The 21,640-nt window shown below is 41.7% G+C and overlaps 1 protein-coding gene across 1 annotated transcript in view; it reads right to left on the bottom strand.

The window, feature by feature from the left end:
• LOC126108494 (6-phosphogluconate dehydrogenase, decarboxylating) overlaps nucleotides 1-21,640 on the bottom strand; it is a 159,004-nt gene that overhangs the window by 47,119 nt on the left and 90,245 nt on the right. The window contains exons 3-4 of the mRNA XM_049913751.1: nucleotides 19,508-19,752; nucleotides 8,210-8,386 (exon numbers count right to left, since the gene is read on the bottom strand). Of these exons, the coding sequence (XP_049769708.1) occupies nucleotides 8,210-8,386; nucleotides 19,508-19,752 (422 nt within the window). The remainder of the gene's footprint in view (nucleotides 1-8,209; nucleotides 8,387-19,507; nucleotides 19,753-21,640) is intronic.

Here is a 21,640-nt window from a genome sequence, read left to right as displayed (position 1 = left end):
CGATTTACAGTGCGTTCCCCTAATTCCCTGTTGCAATTGCAAATGCTTGTGAGTAAACGTCCGCATAAGCTAACCCCCTCAGATTTTCCCATCATGGGAACTCTGTAAGATGTTATGTGGGAGGAAGTAATAATATCTTTGCCAATTGTCTGGCCAACTTTTTTTGGGACATATACACTAGGAATTTCAACAGTAAATCTCTTCATGATGCACAAAACCTTTCTTACAGTGTCTGACAACAGAGAGAGTTTTATATCTCCATACTGCTCTGATGCCAACTGAACAAACTAGCTCTTTATTCACATCAAGTGTTAAGTGCTATTGACAAGGAATTTCAGATTGATTCTGTATTTCTGGATTTCCGGTAGACTTATGACACTGTACCACACAAGTGGCTTGTAGTGAAATTGCATGCTTATGGAATATCATGTCAGTTACATGACTGGATTTGTGATTTTCTATCAGAGAGGTCACGTTCGCAGTAATTGATGGAAAGTCATTGAGTAAAAACAGAAGTGATTTCTCGGATTCCCCAAGGTAATGTTATAGGCCCTTTGCTGTGCCTTATCTATATAAACAATTTGGGAGAAAATCTAAGCAGCCGTTTGGGTTTCTGCATATGACGATGTCATTTATCGACTAATAAAGTCATCAGAAGATCAAAACAAATTGCTAAACAATTTAGAAAAATTATCTGTATGGTGCAATAACTGGCAGTTGACCCTAAATAACAAAAAGAGTGAAGTCATCCATGAGTGCTAAAAGGAATCTGTTAAACTTCGGTTACATGATAAATCAGTAAGCTCCAAAGGCCATAAATTCAACTAAATACCATCTCGTGGTCGTGCGGTAGCGTTCTCGCTTCCCACGCCCGGGTTCCCGGGTTCGATTCCCGGCGGGGTCAGGGATTTTCTCTGCCTCGTGATGGCTGGGTGTTGTGTGCTGTCCTTAGGTTAGTTAGGTTTAAGTAGTTCTAAGTTCTAGGGGACTGATGACCATAGCTGTTAAGTCCCATAGTGCTCAGAGCCATCAACTACATACCTAGGAATTACAATTATGAACAACTTAAACTGGAAGGAACACAGAAAATATTGTGGGGAAGACTAACCAAAGACAGCATTTTATTGGCAGGACACTTAGAAAATGAAACAGACCTGCAAAGGAGACTGCCTACACTACGCTCGTCTGTCCTCTTTTAGGATACTGCTGCACGGTGTGGGATCCTTACCAGGTAGGACTGAAGCAGTACATCGAAAAAGTTCAAAGAAGGGCGGCACGTTTTGTATTATCGCAAAATATGGGACAGTGTGTCACTGAAATGATACAGGATTTGGGCTGGACACCATTAAAAGAAAGGCATTTTGCATTGTGACGGAATCTTCTCACGAAATTCCAATCACCAACTTTCTCCTCCAAATGCAAAAATATTTTGTTGACACCGACCTATGTAAACGATCAGCACAATAAAATAAGGGTGCCAGAATATTGACCATTCATCCTGTCATACCCTGTATACTTTCCCCCCAGTGTCCTTCGCCCGTAGCATCAGAAGGCAGTATTCTGTCTTACGGCAGACAGTGGCCCTAACATTTGGCCTCATCAGTGTATACAGAACGTGAACCAAACTTTGAAAGCACGTCCCAGCTTCCTCTTGAAGCCATTCAAGGAGATTACAAGAAAACCTTTCATTTGGATGGCCAGATGGGGACTTGGAACAGCCATCCTCTCAAATGGCAGTACACTGACTTAGCAGAACACCATAATAGATGTCCTGTGAGAAGTTGCACCATAAACTTTTCTGCCACTCTTCACATTCCCAAACTAACGGTCAAAATGCCCTGAATTGAGCTCCAGGACCACCCACACAAGTTTTCGAGACTGTCAATTGTCCTGTGTCAATCTTCATTCATCTGACGAAGCAATTGAAGGCCAACCAGAATGGGGCCAATCTTCAATGGCTATTTCTCCCCTTTTAAACTGAGAAAAGCATTCGTAGACTCGAGTTTTACTAAGAACAAGTTCTTTGCACGATGTTTGCATCGTCACCAAAATTTCCACTTCATTCTTGCAGAGTAGACAACAAAATTTCACAGCCGCACATTTTTCGTAAGTAGTACGCATTTTCTCGTGCCACGTCTGCACTGTACACACACTCTCAGAACTGCCAGAGAAACGACACTAGTCACTGTCAGATGGCGGTGGCCGGAAGAATAACTCTCGAGAGAGATTCTACAACGGCCCTCTGGTGGCGCAACCTGGTACTGCAAGCACACTATGTGCAGCTTTTCAATTCCTGTTATTTTGTGTCCCCCATTGTACAGCCCTCAGTTCCACAGTGGCATAATCCAGTTTAAACTAATGGAGATGGGGAGGAAGAATGGCATGTAAGTTCTCGAGAACATATGAACGTACTGTAATAATGTAAGGTGCACAGAACATAAATTCTATTTTTATAAGAAAATTGTGCATTTCTTTTGGAGTGACCCCCATATTTTTGTGCTGCTGTCTTGGAATCTTATGCGATCAAAAAGGAAGAACGAGAAATGTGAGGCTGACGTAAAAAAATTGAAGCACTATATGTGAATCGCTATCTGGAGCTGCCGAGCAGTCAGACGCCTCTGTAAGAATTTGTGTCGGTGAGGTAAACTTTACACAGAACAGACACCCATTGTGCACAAGTACAGTACGTCTAACACCAGGGATACAACCACCTTGCACAGCTCCACAAATCTGCAGTGGCTGAACACTGTATTTCATCGGTCACTTCATTAATGGAAGTCAACATACTGGCCACAGCCTCACCTTACACAGATTCAGTGGCCGAGGAAGCTGTGGAAATACAACTGGCAGACAACCTGATCGACTGAGACAAGAGCTTCCTGTACTGTCACAGAAACCACTTCATTCTCACTCGACTCTCACAGGTACTACAGGCCACTATTACACATTTGTTCCATTTTAATAACTAACCACACAGCTTATAAGTTCTGTGGATTTGCCAACTCTCCCTCGCTATATTCTGTACTTCTGTCATGTTGAACAATTCTCTTCAGTCATCTTTGGTCCCATTCTTGCAGGATCTTTTTCCACCTGCAACAATGTTGGAGATTTGATGTTTTACCAGATTCCTGATATTCACGGTACTCTCGTGGAATGGTCGTACGGAAAAATCTCCACTTCATCGCTATCGTGGAGATGCTGTGTCCCATCGCTCATGCGCCGACTGTAGCATCTTGTTCAGACTCACTTAAATCTTGATAACCTGCCACTGTAGCAGCAATAACCGATCTAACAACTGTGCCAGACACTTTTCTTATATAGGCGTTGCCGACCGCAGTGCCGTATTCTGCCTGTTTATATATCTCTGTATTTGAATATGCATGCCTATAACAGTTTCTTTGGTGCTTCACTGTATGTGTGTTCTTTTCTACTTGTTTCTTATGGGTGTTAACTGTTTGTCTATCTTTTGAATCCAATTTCAGCCGATAGTTGGTTTCGCCTAGAAATGAAAGACTAAGAACATTATTTATGAGCAACTTTGACATTTCATGTACTTTCATTTTAGACCATATATGCCCAAAATCAGTTATTTTGGTCTTACACCAATGAACATCTCACCAAAATAACACACAAGACAAACACAACAGTTTTGTTTTCTTCCAGCCACAAATCAATTTCTTTTGGTAAATTTCTGAACTGAACTTACGGCAACAATTTGTGTGTTTGTTACTACAGATTCAGATTGAGGAGTAAACTGCCTACAGTTTTATTTTAATTTTTTCATTGATAGTCCTGTTGGTAAATGGAGTTTTTAATAATGCACTTACTTTGTTCATGTTTGTAACTTTCACAGTCAACTGAATTTTCACTTAAGGAAAACACAATGCACACAGCTATGCTGTTTTAATTCTCCAACCTTACAGTGAGCTACATTGTCTTTGGAATGAACAATATTGCACGAAAATGAACTGAAATCATTGACTGTTCGTTTGAAGAAAGGTTCTCAACACATAGAGAATACATTAGTTTTTGTTCTGTAGCAATGCCCTACTGCTGTAAAACATACAAATATTGAAACAATGCCTCTTAGTTTCCAAATCTAAAGGCATAATTGTATCCAAATTATATACAATAATTTATAGTGATATTTATGTATATTATTTCTGTATTCAATTTAAGTCTCCAAATGCATTAGCATCAGCTTCCAGTAAGACTGTGAAACTGCAGTGAAGGAAGTTTGAGCCCATTATGTATTCTAAAACTGTCACTGCTGTAGGTTCTAAACTTTACTGCTCTCTTACAGGTGGAATGAAAAGCTCTGATTCAGAGCAATTTTGGCTCCCCGCCTGCCACTAAAACTGTGTAGGAACAGACATCCTAGCATTTTACATGATGCTTATGACCATAAACTGTGTGAATCTGTAGTTACCTCCAAGTTTAAGGAAACTACCCGACTGCAGCTTAACATGCCTCTTCAAATCGATGTTTTATGGCAGTAATTTTGATACGGTTTTCACAGTGGTTCACAAGGAAGATTCATGCACAAAGGGTGTTCAAAAAGTTTTGCACAGTAGTGTATTTTTTGCAGGAGGGGAATGAAATTTTCTGTGAACGTACTTTGAACATTTAGCTATAAGCTGGTATATAAAAGAATTTTCTTTTCTTTAGAGGTGAAGTAGATGTCGTGTTGCGACAACGGTCGGTGACACAGTGGATCGCAGCAGTATCCGACGGTGGTTGCAGAGGTTTAAAGGAGGTGATTTCTCTCAACTGGACAACCCACGATGCGGTAGACCGTCGACGGCAGTGAGTGATGTGAGTAAGGGGACCATTGATCAAATAATCCAAAATGACAGATTTGTGACAATACGACAGCTTGCTGAAATGAATCATCATTGAGTAGTGTGCTATCACTGGTACAGTCATTAGGATACAGAAAAATCTGTGTACGTTGAGTGCTTACATTACTGACTAGCGAAATGAAAACTATGAGGAATAATGTGTGCAAGGGTCTCATGAAGACCTTTACTGAAGAGTGGAAACTGTTTTGACGGTGTCGTTACCCAGGATGAAACACGGGTGTTTCTGTCTGAACCTGAGTGAAAAACCCAATCCGTGGAGTGGCATCATCCGGGTTCCCCTCGGAAGAAGACACTGAGACCTTCACGAACAGCAGAGATCAGTGTGGTGTCCTTTTCATTGACTTTTTGGTACCTCCGTCCACAACTAACCAGGCCGTTACTCTTTGTCACTGGTTAGATTAGTGTTGTTTAACGTCCCGTCGACGACGAGGTCATTAGAGACGGAGTGCGAGCTCGGGTTAGGGAAGGATGGGGAAGGAAATCGGCCGTGCCCTTTCAAAGGAACCATCCCGGCAGTTGCCTGAAGCGATTTAGGGAAATCACGGAAAACCTAAATCAGGATGGCTGGAGACGGGATTGAACCGTCGTCCTCCCGAATGCGAGTCCAGTGTGCTAACCACTGCGCCACCTCGCTCGGTGTTTGTCGCTGGACAAGCCGCGACGTGCCATCAAGACCAACAGACCACAGCTTCAGGGTCAGCTCATCAGACTACACTGTGACAATGCAAACCCCATATAGCCCTTATGACACAGAGAAAAATCAGGAAAATGGGTTGGAAAATTGTTCCTCATCCTCCCTACTTTCCGGAATTGGCTCCGTCCGATTTTTACCTCTCTGGTTGTCTGAAGGCTCACCTGGGCGCTAAAACATTTTATAGTGAGAAAGACCTTATTTCCTGTGTCAAGCGATGGTGTAAAAGTCAATCTCCAGAATTTTACCAAAGTGCATTTACATCATGGAAAGAACGTTGGGCCAGATGCGTCGCGGCTGACGGAGGCTACATTGAGCAGGCTCAATGTATAGCTAAATGTTCCAAGTGTGTTCACAAAAAATTTCATTTTCCTCCTGCAAAAAATAAAAAAAATAGAGACGACTGTGCAAAACTCTTTGAAAGCCATTTGTACATAATTTATAGATGTTTCATGTAAGATGACAGAACTATGATGAATTATACTAATTCACCACTCTTAAAATGACGCCATAGTCATCTACCAGTGAATGGCAGAACACCCTGGAACCATCCATACGTATTATAAATTAGAAGTCCCCCACCGTTTTCATTGGTCTATATGTGAAAGCTAATCTCTGGAACCATTGAAGCCATATCTGTGGCTCAGGTCACTACTGCACGTCCGTACTGACGTGTCCAACTGATGTATGCCAGTCTGAATCACGGTGGTGGATGAAATTTTCACTGTGTTTGACTGCCAAGGAGGCAGAGGTTGTGGGGTAAATTTCCTGGTCACTGGTATAACAAGTACAGAATATAGATTGAGAGAGAACTGAAGAAAGACAAAAGTAATGAGGTGAACAAGATTATCAGTTTCACTTTTTATATTATGCTATTATCAAGTCTGCCATACCTTTATATATAATATAATGGGTCTATAAATATTCTGTATACTAAGAGACAAGACACACTGCTTACACATGTTTAGTCCAAGTACAGAGAAAAATACACAACTTACATTACGCTGCAGAGAAGCACTGTCAAATTATGGAATTCTGCTAGCTTACAAAAAGCAGACTAGCAAAAGCAAAGACGGAATTCCTGGCCAAAATAGGTCTATCAGTGTCAAATATGGGTATTAGGTAGTGAAAGAAATTTCTGAAAATGTACATTTGGAGCACAACATTATATGGTAGTGAACACAGACACTGGGAAAATTGGAAAATAGTACTGAAATGTTTGGTGTTATAGAAGGATACTTAAAATTAAGTAGACTGTTTGTAATACCTAAACAACTAGCTCTCAATATAATACCTTTTTATTTTTTCTAGTTATTAATTTGTAATAATGTTTTCTTTTGCTCATTAGTAATAAGAAATCTGTATGTTGCCACAGACGACTGCAGAGATGGGCTTTTAAGATTATCTTTGTAACATAAGAACAATGTCCAGAGAATATTCAATTTTTTTAACGACTTTTGTTTCAATCTAGCTCGAGAGTACTTATGTTTAAGATCTCACGTAAAAAGAACACATAATTTTTACTTGTGTGTCAACAATGTGTGTAGTAAATGCTATATTCTTTCATAAGCATCACTTTTGCGTGCAATCATAGGAAGCGGCAGTAATTTCTTGCATCCTGCAAGACATCTCAAATATATATGTGCTAATAATCATCAAGATTTAGTGGATGGACTGCTTCATCGGCAACAACAGAAATTTCATGATATCAGTGCAATCTAATAGTGACTTCTAGTAAATATATATGTGTAATAATCGAACAACTGACTTTTTGTTAAGCACCAAGTTTGCTGCAAAATCAGACACTAAAAATTTCCATGGACACAATAAGATATAAAACACATTTTTGTGATTTCAGTATTTGTGCATAGCACTGTATTTTTCTTACGCTACAGGGAAGACTGTTCATGGCACCAATCTAGATTCATCAAGAATCCGTGCTTTAATTGCAGTACTGCAAGTAGTAACTGTCTCTCATTGTGTAAATTTCATGCCGATTCATCTCTTTTGTGTTAGTTGTTGGGCTGCCTCCCAGCACCGTTACTCCAAAAACGACCAACAGACTAACACAACTGGTAAGATAAGAACTGAGAGGGTTCTTCACAGCATCATCACGGAGAGAAATCTGGTAGCGCCAGAGGGTGAAAACTACAGGGAAAGACAGAAATTGAAATACATCCAACAAAAAACTGAAGATGAAGGGTGCACTTGTTGTTTTAAGATCAAGATGTTGCCACAGGAGATGGAATTAGAGCCACATGGCAAGGAGGAAGAGAAGGTCGAGGTAAATAACAACCAAAAGATTACACAGTTCACGTGTGCAATCTCTGAAACAGGAGCCTCAGCATCAGACTTCAGAACAAGTATCATTCACACAATCCCGAAGGTAACGAGGGCAGATAAATGCGGGAACTGTTAATAGTTCGCATACCCCAATTGCTTGACAAATAACCCACACATGGATGGAATACCAAGTGCCGGATCTGCTACAGGATGATCAGTTTGACGTAAGAAAAGGTAAGGCAGCACTGAGACTACTATGAGATGTTTGATAATGGAAACAAAACTTGAGGATAATTACGCTCTTTCAAGACCTGTCTTTGGGGCAGAAGTGTAAGTCAGGCCCCACAGCAGTACGGCGCGGGGCAGTACTCACGTCACTCATCTCCTGGTGGTCCATCTTGAGCGCGAGCCGCATCAGGTCGTAGGCCTCGCAGATGAGCTGCATGTCGCCGTACTCGATCCCGTTGTGCACCATCTTCACAAAGTGGCCCGCACCGCCATCACCCACCCAGTCACAGCACGGCTCCCCGTTCGCCTTTGCCGCTATCCCCTGCACACGTAAGAGGAAAACAAATTACGACATGAAAAGGAAACACTAATTGGGAGGGGGGATGGGGAATTTAGTGTCTGTGTTTTTATTTTGAAGCAAGTCTCTGTGTGGCATCCCAGCTATACTACCACTTAGATTCAGATATTAAGTGCGGCCATAATTTATGTCGTTATCCCACGGTCAAAACCCGACGAGGAAACGAGTATTTCTTTTTTTTAGATTGAGGATAAAAGTGGTAGTATTTTTCAGGGTTGTATTAGATACAGCTTAGCTAAAATACAGACAGTTAGCTCTGATTAAAATTAATGCTCTATAAACTACCACCCTCCTTCAGCTATTTTAAACAACAACACTGTGCACATTTTCCCCAAAGATTTAGAAAAATATAACTTTTTTTTTCAGTAGTGACTGTGCTAGGAATGATGACACTAAACACAATAATTAATTACAGCAATTCACTATATGAGGGGCTGCGAGCCATGTGGGTCAAGTCCAAGGAATTGGAAATTCTAGTTATATGACAGTTTGATTCAAAATATCAATAATCCTCAAAGAGCAATGGTGAACAAAGTCCATAGGTCAACATTCAGACTGCAGCAGAGTTAGGAATAACCCCAGTATTTTTTTGAAAACCAAACGAGTGGGTTAAATTGGGTTTCAGTGGGATTTTTGGGATTATTTACATATTGACAACTGTATACTTCAGTTTAAATTCTTATAATTAAGTTTTTCAAAACCCATTCTTATAACTATTTTATTCTATCAGGGCGAGTCAAATGAAAACCTTAAATTTGTAATAACAAATCGAAATTTCGCGCCGTTACGCTGTAAGTTGTCAAGCGTGCTACAAACAGCGTGCAGAATGGCCTTAGGTGGCAGCATAGTGCAGATGCACACATACCGTTGCAGTATCAGTATAAAAATGGCCGCCCCACTTGCGACTTGCACCAGGGAAGAACAGCGTTCTGTTATTCGGTTTGCTGGCCGCAGTGGCCGTGCGGTTCTAGGCGCTCCAGTCCGGAGCCGCGCTGCTGCTACGGTTGCAGGTTCAAATCCTGCCTCGGGCATGGCTGTGTGTGATGTCCTTAGGTTAGTTAGGTTTCAGTAATTCTAAGTTCTAGGGGACTGATGACCACAGCAGTTGAGTCCCCCATAGTGCTCAGAGCCATTTGAACCATTTTTGTTATTCGGTTTTTGCACAGTGAAGGTGTGAAAACTATTGAAATTCATCGTCAAATGAAGATTCAGTACGGTGATGCACGTTTGTCACAGCATTAAGTCTACGAATGGAGTAGGACGATTGCAAATGGTGTGACTTCAGTGGAAGTTGCTCCTCGTCCAGGTCAGGCACAACGAGTCGTGACTCCACAGAACATTGCAGCTTTGAAGCCATAGTGAAGGAAAACCGCCGAGTGACACTGAATGACATTACAGCACGTTTACAGATTAGTCAAGGGTCAGCACACCACATTGTGCACGATGTGCTCCAGTTTCACAAAGTGTCTGCATGATGGGTGCCACAGCAGTTGACTCCTGAAACGAGAAAACGACATGTCGATACTTATGAAGAACTACTTCGGCGCTTTGAACGAGAAGGTGATGGCTTCCTTGCAAGAATCGTTACTGGGGACGAAACCTGGGTTCACTTCCAACAACCGGAAATGAAGAGAGCGAGCAAGGAATGGTACCATTCCTCATCACCAAAACCAAAGAAGTTTCGAACACAACCATCAGCAGAGAAGGTTATGCTGACTCTGTTTTGGGATGAAAAAGGAGTCATTTTGGAGCATTACATGCCTAGAGGGACCACTGTCACCAGTGCATCATACACAGATCTCCTAAAAAATCATCTGCGGCCTGCAATCAAGTCAAAGCGACGTGGATTGCTGTCAGCAGGTGTCCTTTTGCAACATGAAATGCAAGGCCCCACACTGCCCGTACAACAGTTGCAACAATAACAAGCCTGCATTTTCAGTGTCTTCCTCATCCCCCATACTCACCAGTCCTTGCCCCAAGTGATTTCCATTTCTTTCGACCACTCAAAGACGCAATGGGAGGAAAGAAGTTCCATTCTAACGAAGAGGTATGCCACGCGGTGCACGAGTGGTTCCGCAGACTACCAAAAGAATTTTTTTCTAAAGGAATTTATGCACTTTGTAAGCGCTGGAGGACTTGCATTGAGCGTGGGGCAGATTATGTTGAAAAGTGATACAGCTTTGTACCACTTCTGCACAATAAATAACATTTAGAAAAATATTTAAGGTTTTCATTTGACACACCCTTGTAACTATTAAGAAATATTAACATAGCACTCTGAAGAAGTCCCTCCTAGCATTTAGAAAATCTTGGATAATTTTGTTACTGCTCTTGTGGTCTTCAGTCCGAAGACTTATTTTGTGCAGCTCTTAATTTGTCCTGTGCATGCCTCTTCATCTCTGAAGAACCACGGCAACTTAACATCATTCTGAATCTGCTACTGTAATCATCTCTTTGTATCCATTCACTATTTTTACCCCCAAGATTTTGATAAACATAATGATTCAGTAAGTAAGATGGAGTAAATTTCACTGACCAGAGTACTGAAACCATGTGAAATTATTTTATGTGGCCTGTATTCAGTGTCAAAAATTGTTATAATGGAAACCAAAGCTGAGAATTCTCTCAAATGAGGGTATGACGACAGCCGTCTTGTTTTTGGATGAGATAGAAGAGCCTGGCGACTGACTTCAACGTACAAGCAGCACTCTTTCAGTTTCTTTGTCCTTACTGTGCATACTGAAGAATAGTTAAATATTTTCGTGACAATTATTTCAATGTCGGCAGTGAAGACTCGTCAGCACTCGATACAGTATTGGGGGAATATGGGCAAGGCATCCCATTCCTTCTACATTTTTTCCTAGTTTTTCTTTACTTTGACGAAACGCATTCTGCTGGCCGTGTCGACAAACCCCTCCAAAACTGGTGTCAGTATTGTCTCCAAAAAAGTGATTAATTTACCTAATGGAATCTGCAGCTGTCTTAAAGTATCTAGACAAAACTTTGCAACTGTCTCCAATGTTTCGTTATTCAGTGAGTCAAACTTCAGCTTCTTTTGGATTCCGTCATTATTGAATAAGTAAAGGAAACACCTTTTCAGCCTCGTGATTCGATGTATCGGTGTGTATGCTGTAAAATGAAAGTTGTTGCAATTGTTTTACGCGTTTGGACACGCAATGTGGTGCGAAAATATTTTCAACAACTGCTGTTGGTTTGGTCCCGCCTGTAGACTGCTTTGTGGTGACTTAGGAGTCAGAATACATTGTGGCATTCAGTTTTTCGGTACAGTCGAGAGAACTGACTGAGTGATGCTTTACAATATTATAGGCTATTATTAGATCTGCAGCAGCAATGAGCAATTCTTCCTGAGTATCTTCTTTAACTATGAATGTAGAAATAGGCCTCAATGACGATGCTATTGCGGATTTATTTGTACGATTTTCATAGAAATGTGATGCCTCACATCGGCCCTACCCGCATAGTTACTGAGATATAACAGCTACAAATCTCACACAGTACTTCCCGATACATACATCCTTTTGACAAAACGCAACTCTTTTGTGCAACCATCTGAAAAGTGACACTTTCTCTTTTAAACCTTAGGCACTTTTGTAGGTTACAATAAGTTTATACGAATGCACGATGTCCGTCCTACATTGCACACTCATATTAACTGGTTCACCTTTATGGGCAACGAATCCACCTTCTTCGATGGGCACACACAAATACGACGACCTCCTGTGGGAATCTCTGAGTATTGAGCAATGAGCACACAGACAGCCACACAGACTGCTGACGGGTGGTGAGAGACGGAGTACGGGTCGCCCGGGAGGCGTGCCGAGAGAGTCCGTGCAGTTGTGGTGAACACTGTGTCCGGGTGGTGCAGTTGTTAGCACACCTGCCTGGTAAGCGGGAGATCCTGGGTTTGGATCCCGGTCGACCACACATTCCGCATAATGTCCCGATGCAGCGTTTCCCTTTCCTTTGCTTCCCACCCTCCCTCATGAAGTATCAACTAACCGCAACCCTCCCATCTCCTTCAGTGCGAACTTACCACAACTATAATTTATGACTCTCCATAATTTTCAGTTTTGTAAAAATGTGGTTGGAACAGCATTAAATCGTACCAATGCACAAACCCCTATCGTGTTCTAGCAAATTTAGAATACAAGTTCTCATACAGTATGTATGGGAAATAAATATTTACACCAATTTTTAAGTAAAGCCGAGAGAAATAGACAAAAATGTTGTTCTCCAAAAATATTGCTTGACTGAACCCAATATAATATTTTATTTTATTATGAGAGGCGGTAATGATTCACCAAGTAGGTTGCAAATGAGCAATTCAATCCCAGTCCACACATTTCAATAACACGTTCAATAACTTTACCATATTTTAATCACTTTGAACAGAAGACAGCAACATTCCGATGAAACAGTCAAGCCAACTAACCAACAATTGAATTTCAAACTAACAAAATGTATCTTAATAAAGTAACTGTAATTTTTACCGCAAGAATAAGTAACAGTGGAATGACCAGTCTCCCGGATAGTATCATCAGACCTTACCAGATCGTAGGATGAGCGAAAGCTCAAAAAGTATACAGAACCATGACTGCAATCTTTTATTTATTTGTTGCCATTGTCACGCGTGCCTCCACCATATAAGATATCACTGCCTGTGTGCAACTGTTATTTTAATATTAAAACATGTAGTGAATTAAAAATGCTAGGACAGGTCATTGTGATAGCACCAACACAAGTCACTAGATCACAGGCCGACCAAAAGATCGCACAGAATCCGCGATTTCCCAAACTGTTCGAACAGTTTGAGTAGGGTTCAAACATAACCCTACTTGCAACAGCATTGTGTAGAATCAGGACAAAATTAGGTTTTGACGATATGCTGGGACAAGAAAGTCCATAAGGGTGACTGATCTATCAGGATAGATGGCAACCCTACACAGGCTGCAGTCAAAGTGGCACCGATATCTACGAATTCCGCCGACGATCAGCGTAGGTCGAAGACAGCCAACCTTTTCAAATCAGTACACCACTACAAGTGCAGTCACACTGTGGCTGATCTCACTGCCAGAACGTATACACTTTCTCAATTGACGAAATTCAAATCAGTTTGTTTTCTTCGGTCAAATCAACTGACATTCTCACAAATGAGCTGTGAGAAACTGATGCTCAATTCGAGAAAGAATGAGTTTGTGGCACCCTGAGGATAAAAATATCATTATCGAGATATAGTTTAGAATCTGTCTACTGATGTCACAGGTTTAGGTGTGAATTATAACCTCAAAAAAATACACTACTGGCCATTATAATTTCTACACCACAAAGATGACAAGCTACAGACGGGAAATTTAACCGACAGGAAGAAGATGCTGTGATATGCAAATGATTAGCTTTTCAGAGCAGTCACAAGGTCGGCGCTGATCGTGACACCTACAACGTGCTGACCTGAGGAAAGTTTCCAATCTATTTCTCATACACAAACAGCAGTTAACCGGCGTTGCCTGGTGAAACATTCTTGTGATACCTCGTGTAAGGACGAGAAACGCCTACCATCACATTTCCGACCTTCATAAAGGTCGGATTGTAGCCTATCGCAATTGCAGTTTATCGTATCGTGACATTGCTGCTCGCGTTCGTCAAGATCCAATGACTATTAGCAGAATATGGAATCGGTGGCTTCAGGAGGGTAATACGGAACGCCGTGCTGTATCCCAACAGCCTCGTATCACTAGCAGTCGAGATGACAGGCATCTTATCCGCGCGGCTGTAACGGATCATGCAGCCGAGTCTCGATCCCTGAGTCAACAGATGGGACCGTTTACAAGACAACAGCCATCTGCACCAACAGTTCGATGACATTTGCAGCAGCATCGGCTGTCAGCTCTGAGACCATGGCTGCGGTTACCCTTGACGCTGCATCACAGACAGAAGTGCCTGCGATGGTGTACTCGACGACGAACCAGGGTGCACGAATGGCAAAACGTTATATTTTTCGGATGAATCCAGGTTCTGTTTACAGTATCATGATGGTCGCATCCGTGTTTGGCAACATCGCGGTGAATGCACATTGGAAGCGTGTATTCATTGTCGCCATACTGGCATATCACCTGGCATGATGGTTTGGGGTGCCATTGGTTACATGTCTCGGTCACCTCTTGTTTGCACTGACGGCACTTTGAACAGTGGACGTTACATTTCAGATGTGTTACTACCCGTGGCTATACCCTTCATTCGATCCCTGTGAAACCCTACATTTAAGCAGGATAATGCACGACCGCATGTTGCAGGTCCTGTACGGGCATTTCTGGATACAGAAAACTGCTGCCCTGGCCAGCGGATTCTCCATATCTCTCACCAATTGAAAACATCTGGTCAATGGTGGCCGAGCAACTGGCTCGTCACAATACGCCAGTCACTACTCTTGACGAACTGTGATATCGTGTTGAATCTGCAAGGGCAGCAGTAGCTGTACACGCCATCCGAGCTCTGCTTGACAATGCCCAGGCGTATCAAGGCCGTTGGCCAGAGGTGGTTGTTCTGGGTACTGATTTATCAGGATCTATGCACCCAAATTGCGTGAAAATTTAATCACATGTCAGTTCTAGTATAATATATTTGTTCAATGAATACCCGTTTATCATCTGCATTTCTTCTTGGTGTAGCAATTTTAATGGCCAGTAGTGTAATTTGTTCAAATGAGAAGGATGGCATATCTTATGTTCAAAATTACTCTTGTGGATCTTTTTTGTGTTCTGGTGGGTGGACATTAGCTGTCTACCATTTATTATTACTGCTTACTGATGTTTTTATGCCAGTAGGGGGTGATTCTGTTACATGAAATGGTTTGTAAATGTGGTGTTATTTTGGTTCAGTTTTCAGTGCTTTATGTATTTGGAGTATCTTAGTTTAAGCTTTGTTTATCCTTCATACATATGTTAAATGACAATCATTGAAGGTTAATTAATGCATCTTTACACAACTTCAAATAAATTCAGCTAAACATGGTGTTTGTAATCTTGCCTTTCGAGGTCATCACTGATGACCTTGAGTAGGTAAAGCCGAAGGCTCATACGTGAAACACTTTCGGATAACAAACGCTTATTTCAAGTATTTCTAGAGGTGTGATTAGAGCTCAGTTAAAAAATGTGACACTCACATTAAAGACGCAGTTCTGGCTCAAGGAAAGACATGACACTTTGGTTTTTGACATCTGGCGATTACATCTTTCCAACATTCAAGCCTATACCACATTCTGAGAAATACAAAGTTTGTGTGTGCGCTATGCAGGATGCTATTTATGATGCCCCAAGACTAATGTAAAGGGAATATCTTCACTCTTGCACCCCGAACACTACGGAGCGTTAAATTTTTTCTATACTGAATTTTGAAGCTATGCTTCCAGCAAATGCACTAAAAAGACACTGTGATAACTTAGATGATTCCTTTATTAAAAGCTACACTCTATCTGAAATAATGCTGCCATCAGAAACCTCGTTGCTTTCTTTCTCAAATCCAATGAGCAAATGTTTAAAGAGCACTAAAGTTTCCCGTACTAGAATGTGGTTACCTAATATCCTGCCACCATTGCATTGATCTATCTTTCAGGAGGAGATTGGAGGAGATTAGTGTTTAACGTCCCGTCGACAACGAGGTCATTAGAGACGGAGCGCAAGCTCGGGTGAGGGAAGGATGGGGAAGGAAATCGGCCGTGCCCTTTCAAAGGAACCATCCCGGCATTTGCCTGAAGCGATTTAGGGAAATCACGGAAAACCTAAATCAGGATGGCCGGAGACGGGATTGAACCGTCGTCCTCCCGAATGCGAGTCCAGTGTGCTAACCACTGCGCCACCTCGCTCGGTATCTATCTTTCACTAATTAAGTAATTCCTCCTCATTCTCTCTCAAATTTTATCTGCGTATCGTACGATAGAAACAGCATCTACTTTCACCATGTAACTTAACCATCATGTGCTCATAACTGCATTGGCAAGTCCTTTATACACTGAAATCGCACAGCCTACCGCAGCAGCATCATAAACTATACTCTGAACAAAGTGTTTGAGAGAGAGCTTTAATGTGGTATATGATAGTAACTACATACTTTCTTAATATTCATGTATACAAGTGAAACATCAAGAATGGCACGTCAGATTGAAAGGTAGTGGCTGCTCCTCATACTAATCGATGGCGGGAGAAGAAAACTGGTGGCACAAAGTTAACGCATTTTTAACTTTTGTGGCACGGCATTTCCCCCTTCATCTTGTTGTGTAATTCCAAGAACTGAAGGCAAGAGTGTACAGTAGTCGCCACGTTCTTTTGGAGACAGCTACAGCCAATTTACATGCATTCGGTATCTTTTTAATAGGAAATGCCACACTGCAGCACTTGTATCCAAGTACAGAGGCATTGTGGTACCCATCCCGTCCTTGGAGGTTAAAATGTAACCTACTTCGTAGCAGAATTGATTCTAACCTAACCTAGCCTCCTCGATCCTGTCAAAAACCGACGAATGAGACCAAGCTGTGGGCCAATTTTGTCACGCAACCTCGAGTGACGACGTCCGATGACAGTTGTCGGTGCCACTGTGAATGCAGCCTTACGAGGAATATGGCCATACCACAGAAATCACAACGGCACAGCCACATTGTCATTGCAACCAATGTTGTTATAAGGAAGTTCTATTGTAATTTTTAATATTAATCAGTATTTCAATTTCCGACGTATACTTTTTATCTGCAAATTTACCACTTAGGATCATGCTACAATTTCATTTCTTCTTTGTCTGAAGTCTCCTCTTTCTCCGGTACTCCCTCATATGGACGCTCTGCTGTTGATTGTTCATCCATCCAGGCTCTTCCAGTCTTCTTAGTTCTTTTAGGCTTTAAACCCTTTCGAATTTTGAAGCACTGTCCGAAATGTATCCATATTTAACATCTGAACTTCCTGAATGTTGAACATTTCCAGATCTTTAAGAGCTTCCTTAATTCGTGTCTTAGTAGTCTTCTTTTTCCACAAGTATACTAATATCCTTTTGGTTAGTCTGGTTTTGTCCATTCTGTACAGGTGTCCTAGAAGTGAAAAACTCCTCTCTTTGATGGCCTCCGAGATTTTCTCCACGTTTTTGTAGATTTCATTGTTGGTAGAAAGTTTACACCCAGTTTCGACCTGGGTCAGACCCATGATTTTCCGTAACATTCTTCTTTGTAGTATCTTCAGCTTTTCCAACTTTCAATTCATTGAAAGCCATACACTGGCATACAGGCACTCTGTTTTTTGCATTGTAGTGCTTTATTTTTGGCATTCCAAAAGAACGCACCTTCTATTGAAAATGTTTTTAGTTAATCTGTAAGCTCTCTCCAATTTTTGAGATCCGGCCCCCCGCAGCAGCTTTTTCCAGTCCGCACTCTCGTACAGCTTCACTGAAGTATTTGAATTTTTTCTCTCCCTCAATACTTCCAATCTCTGTTTCAAGGAATTGTGGTCCATGTTTGCCACTTAAGGGGGTAGGACGTCAAATGGAGCAGGAGAGGCACCACAGGACATTTTAATTTCCACTGCCTATACTTTTACAAATAAATTCATAAAACTTTAACAGCATGACCGGGAAGGATTCAGGATTCATACTCATAGCAGTGGAAGCTCAAAAACTTAGCAAAACGCTTTTTTTTTTACATGTGAAATTTCATCATTTTTTCACTTACTACTGGCTGCATTTATTGCTATAGGTACAGGTATAGGTATAGGTACAGTAAGAGATTCTTCGATGAATTTTTCACAGCATACAAACAGTAGTTACAGGTGTATGAAACTCTAGAAGTTATTTAATTTATGAAAAAATGAATGAACTGTTACTTTTAAACTTCATGTTTAGAAATAATTCAAGTTTTATAGTTAATTATCTCAATTTTTTCCACAATTTTTTAATAGATTTGGAAAAATTCTAGTGTTTCATACACCTGTAACTACTGTTTGTATGCTATGAAAAATTCATCGAAGAATCTCTCTTACTTAGGAAGAAAAAGTGTACCTATAGCAACAAATGCAGCCAGTAATAAGTGAAAAAATGATGAAATTTCACATGTAAAAAAAGGTATTTTTCTACGTTTTTGAACTTTCTCCGTGATGAGTGAGAGTCCTCAATTCTTCCTGGTCATGGTGACAACGTTTTATGAGTTTATTTGTAAAAGTATAGGCAGTAGAAATTAAAATGTCCTGTGGTGACTCTCCTGCTCCCAGTCGGCCCGTTTGACGTCCTACCCCCGTTAACGAATTTGGTCTTCTCTTTCGAGATCCGAATCCTTTCTAGTAGGTCGATCTGTATGGCCGCTTCTTACAAGTTCTCTGAAAGTATCACAAAATCATCAGCAGATGCCAAGCACTTGACTTCGATCCTTCCCAATTTTTTTTCTATACAGATTGGGCTAATTCCTCGATTTTCAAGTTCAGAGTTCCAAATTCTCACAATCTTCTCCACGGCACAGTTCTATAATATCGGAGATAATCTGTCGCTCTGTCGCACACCAGTCTCGATTTAAAATGGTAGGGACAATTCTTCCGTAAACTTCACTTTGGAAATTGTGCCTGTTGAGGTTTTTCTTACAATGTTTGCAGCTTGTTTATTGAAACTTCCTGACTGATTAAAACTGTGTGCCAGACCGAAACTTGAACTAGGGACGTTTCCCTTTCGCGGGCATGTGCTCTACCAACTGATTCTCCAAGGTTCACAGAAGAGCTTCTGTAAAGTTTGGAAGGTAGCAGATGAGGTACTGGCGGAATTAAAGTTGTGAGGACGGGGCACGAGTCGTGCTGGGGTAGCTCAGTTGGTAGAGCACCTGCCTGCGAAAGGCAAAGGTCCCGAGTTTGAGTCTCGGTCCGGCACACGGTTTTAATGTGCCAGGAAGTTTCATATCAGCGCACACTCCGCTGCAGAGCGAGAATCTCATTCTAGCTTGTTTATTGTTGTTTAATGGGAGAGATCTGTGGAATGCTAAACGTGGTGGTCACACCACAGGTTATCTTTTGGGAGGGGAGGGGAGGGTGAGGAGGAAGTGAGAGACTGCACCTGGAAGATGTCCTTGACGTGCGGCCACGCCCCCTTGTCGCCGCCGGGCATGAGGGAGGGCCCGTAGCGCGCGCCGTCCTCCCCGCCGGACACGCCGGTGCCGATGAAGAGGAGGCCCTTCTCGCGCAGCGCCTTGGTGCGCCGCTCCGTGTCGTGGTACTCCGAGTTGCCGCCGTCGATGATGATGTCGCCCTTCTCCAGCAGCGGCACCAGCTTCTCAATGAAGTCGTCCACCGCCTGCCCGGCTGCGTACACACACACACACAATTACTTCACCTACCGAGGGGAGACATGCGATCAAATGATAGGTTATACACACAGGGTGTCTACGTGGACAAGGAAAAAAAATGCCGGATTTCCCGATTAAAAATACACTTTCTCCCGGGCGAAAATACACTCTTTCCGTGTTAAGTGATCGTATACTATTCCTTGGCACTGTAAAACTCATCAATCCTTTGAATGTGTACGGTTTTATATACCAACGTAGAATTTCCCGCCACTTTATGAAACGAAACTCAGGGGGCAAAAAACACGTTTTGAAAAACCTTTGATGTGCAGCAATATGTACACTGCATATTTTCGTATTACGAAGGTATAAATTCGAATTCCACCAAATACCGCATTTTACTTTCCGAAGCATTGAAATTGAGATTGCGATGCGCTTTTGTAAGCCACTCATCACTCATGTCACGTGGTCTCGCCAGCCGATGACAGCATAGGACACGTGATGTAGTCAGCCAATAGCAAGATCACTCTTAAGTAGCGCGAAAACACAAATAGGAAAAGTTAATGGCTTAAATTAATATACATAGCATTCACATATAATATTGGTCTGTAAGATTAATAAGCTGGAAGAGAAGCTAAGCTTCCACATATCATGTTGATCTTTTCTGCGCATGTTAAACTTCAAGACACATCACGCAAACGTGCCACCAAAATTTTTAATAACGACCTAAATGATTTTCTGGGCTTGAAATTCTTCTAAATGGCAATCCTCAAAGAGTTGATTTTTAAATCAGAGTCAAACGCTTTGTTATTTAAGAAATTCATTCTCACACGTGGTTCACCTTGCGTAAAAGGAAATTTGCTTTTAATGTATGTCACGCTTTTCAAACCACCATTTGCAATGTTTTCCCGCTACCTGTTAGAAATAGGTTCGTTTCAGCAGTTGGAAAATAGCGCCAGATAACAGTCGTCACCGCATGATGACGCAGGAAGGCCATATGTTCGTACGTGTAAACATTAAAAGATCTTGCATTATGTCATAAAAGAAACAAGACATCAGAGGATACTTCAAGAGCATCGGCATTTCGTGATCCCTACTAAAATCCATAATTCGTCTTAAAGTGCACATTCGTATGTCCAGATTCGGATGTAAATTTTCTTCGAGTACCACTATTGTATTATCTCATGTTTGATTCTTTATTATGGCATAATATCATACGTGCACTTGAAATGCAGCGAACAGTTGAAAACAGCCAACAGTGAGAAATTAAACAGTTCGTTTCAAATAAACTGACTGCCTCAGCAGAAAAGATTAATAAAAGCCAAATCTCTATAGCAAACCAACAAAGATAACTTCATTGTTTTGCAAGGCGATTAATGCTTGACTGTCAGAAAGTTAGAAATAAAATCTGAAACTAATAACATATTTTAGCCTTCCGTAATTATGCGAACATAATTAATTCATTTGATATCTCCCGGTCACAAAAATTAGTTTTATCATTCACCGTGAGAGCAACGACGAGGAAACAACAAAATCACAGCTCATGTGGAGATGACCCACCTCCCCCACCACAACTCAGACTGCTCTGTGCATCAGCCCCGGATCTCCGATATTTCCAAACCGGGGCAATATTAGGTAGTGCCGCCAAGCCACACTTAACCAGAAGTGGGAGAAGGTACTACTCATACGCGGCTTAACTGCGAATGCACAACAGCCCGCCAGCAACTGCTCAAAGGAATCTAATTTAAACAGTTGTCACGTTACGCTCATTGGAAGCAATCTGTTGTTATGAGGCATTGCATAGTCTTCCAAAAGTGCTGGCCGGGGTGCCCGAGCGGTTCTAGGCGATACAGTCTGGAATCGCGAGACCGCTACGGTCGCAGGTTCGAATCCTGCCTCGGGCATGT

The sequence above is a fragment of the Schistocerca cancellata genome, chromosome 11, assembly GCF_023864275.1.
Source record: "Schistocerca cancellata isolate TAMUIC-IGC-003103 chromosome 11, iqSchCanc2.1, whole genome shotgun sequence".
NCBI classification, from domain to species: Eukaryota; Metazoa; Arthropoda; class Insecta; order Orthoptera; family Acrididae; genus Schistocerca; species Schistocerca cancellata.
Note: the sequence above shows the minus strand (reverse complement) of the source record. Positions and strands in the feature narration are given on the sequence as shown.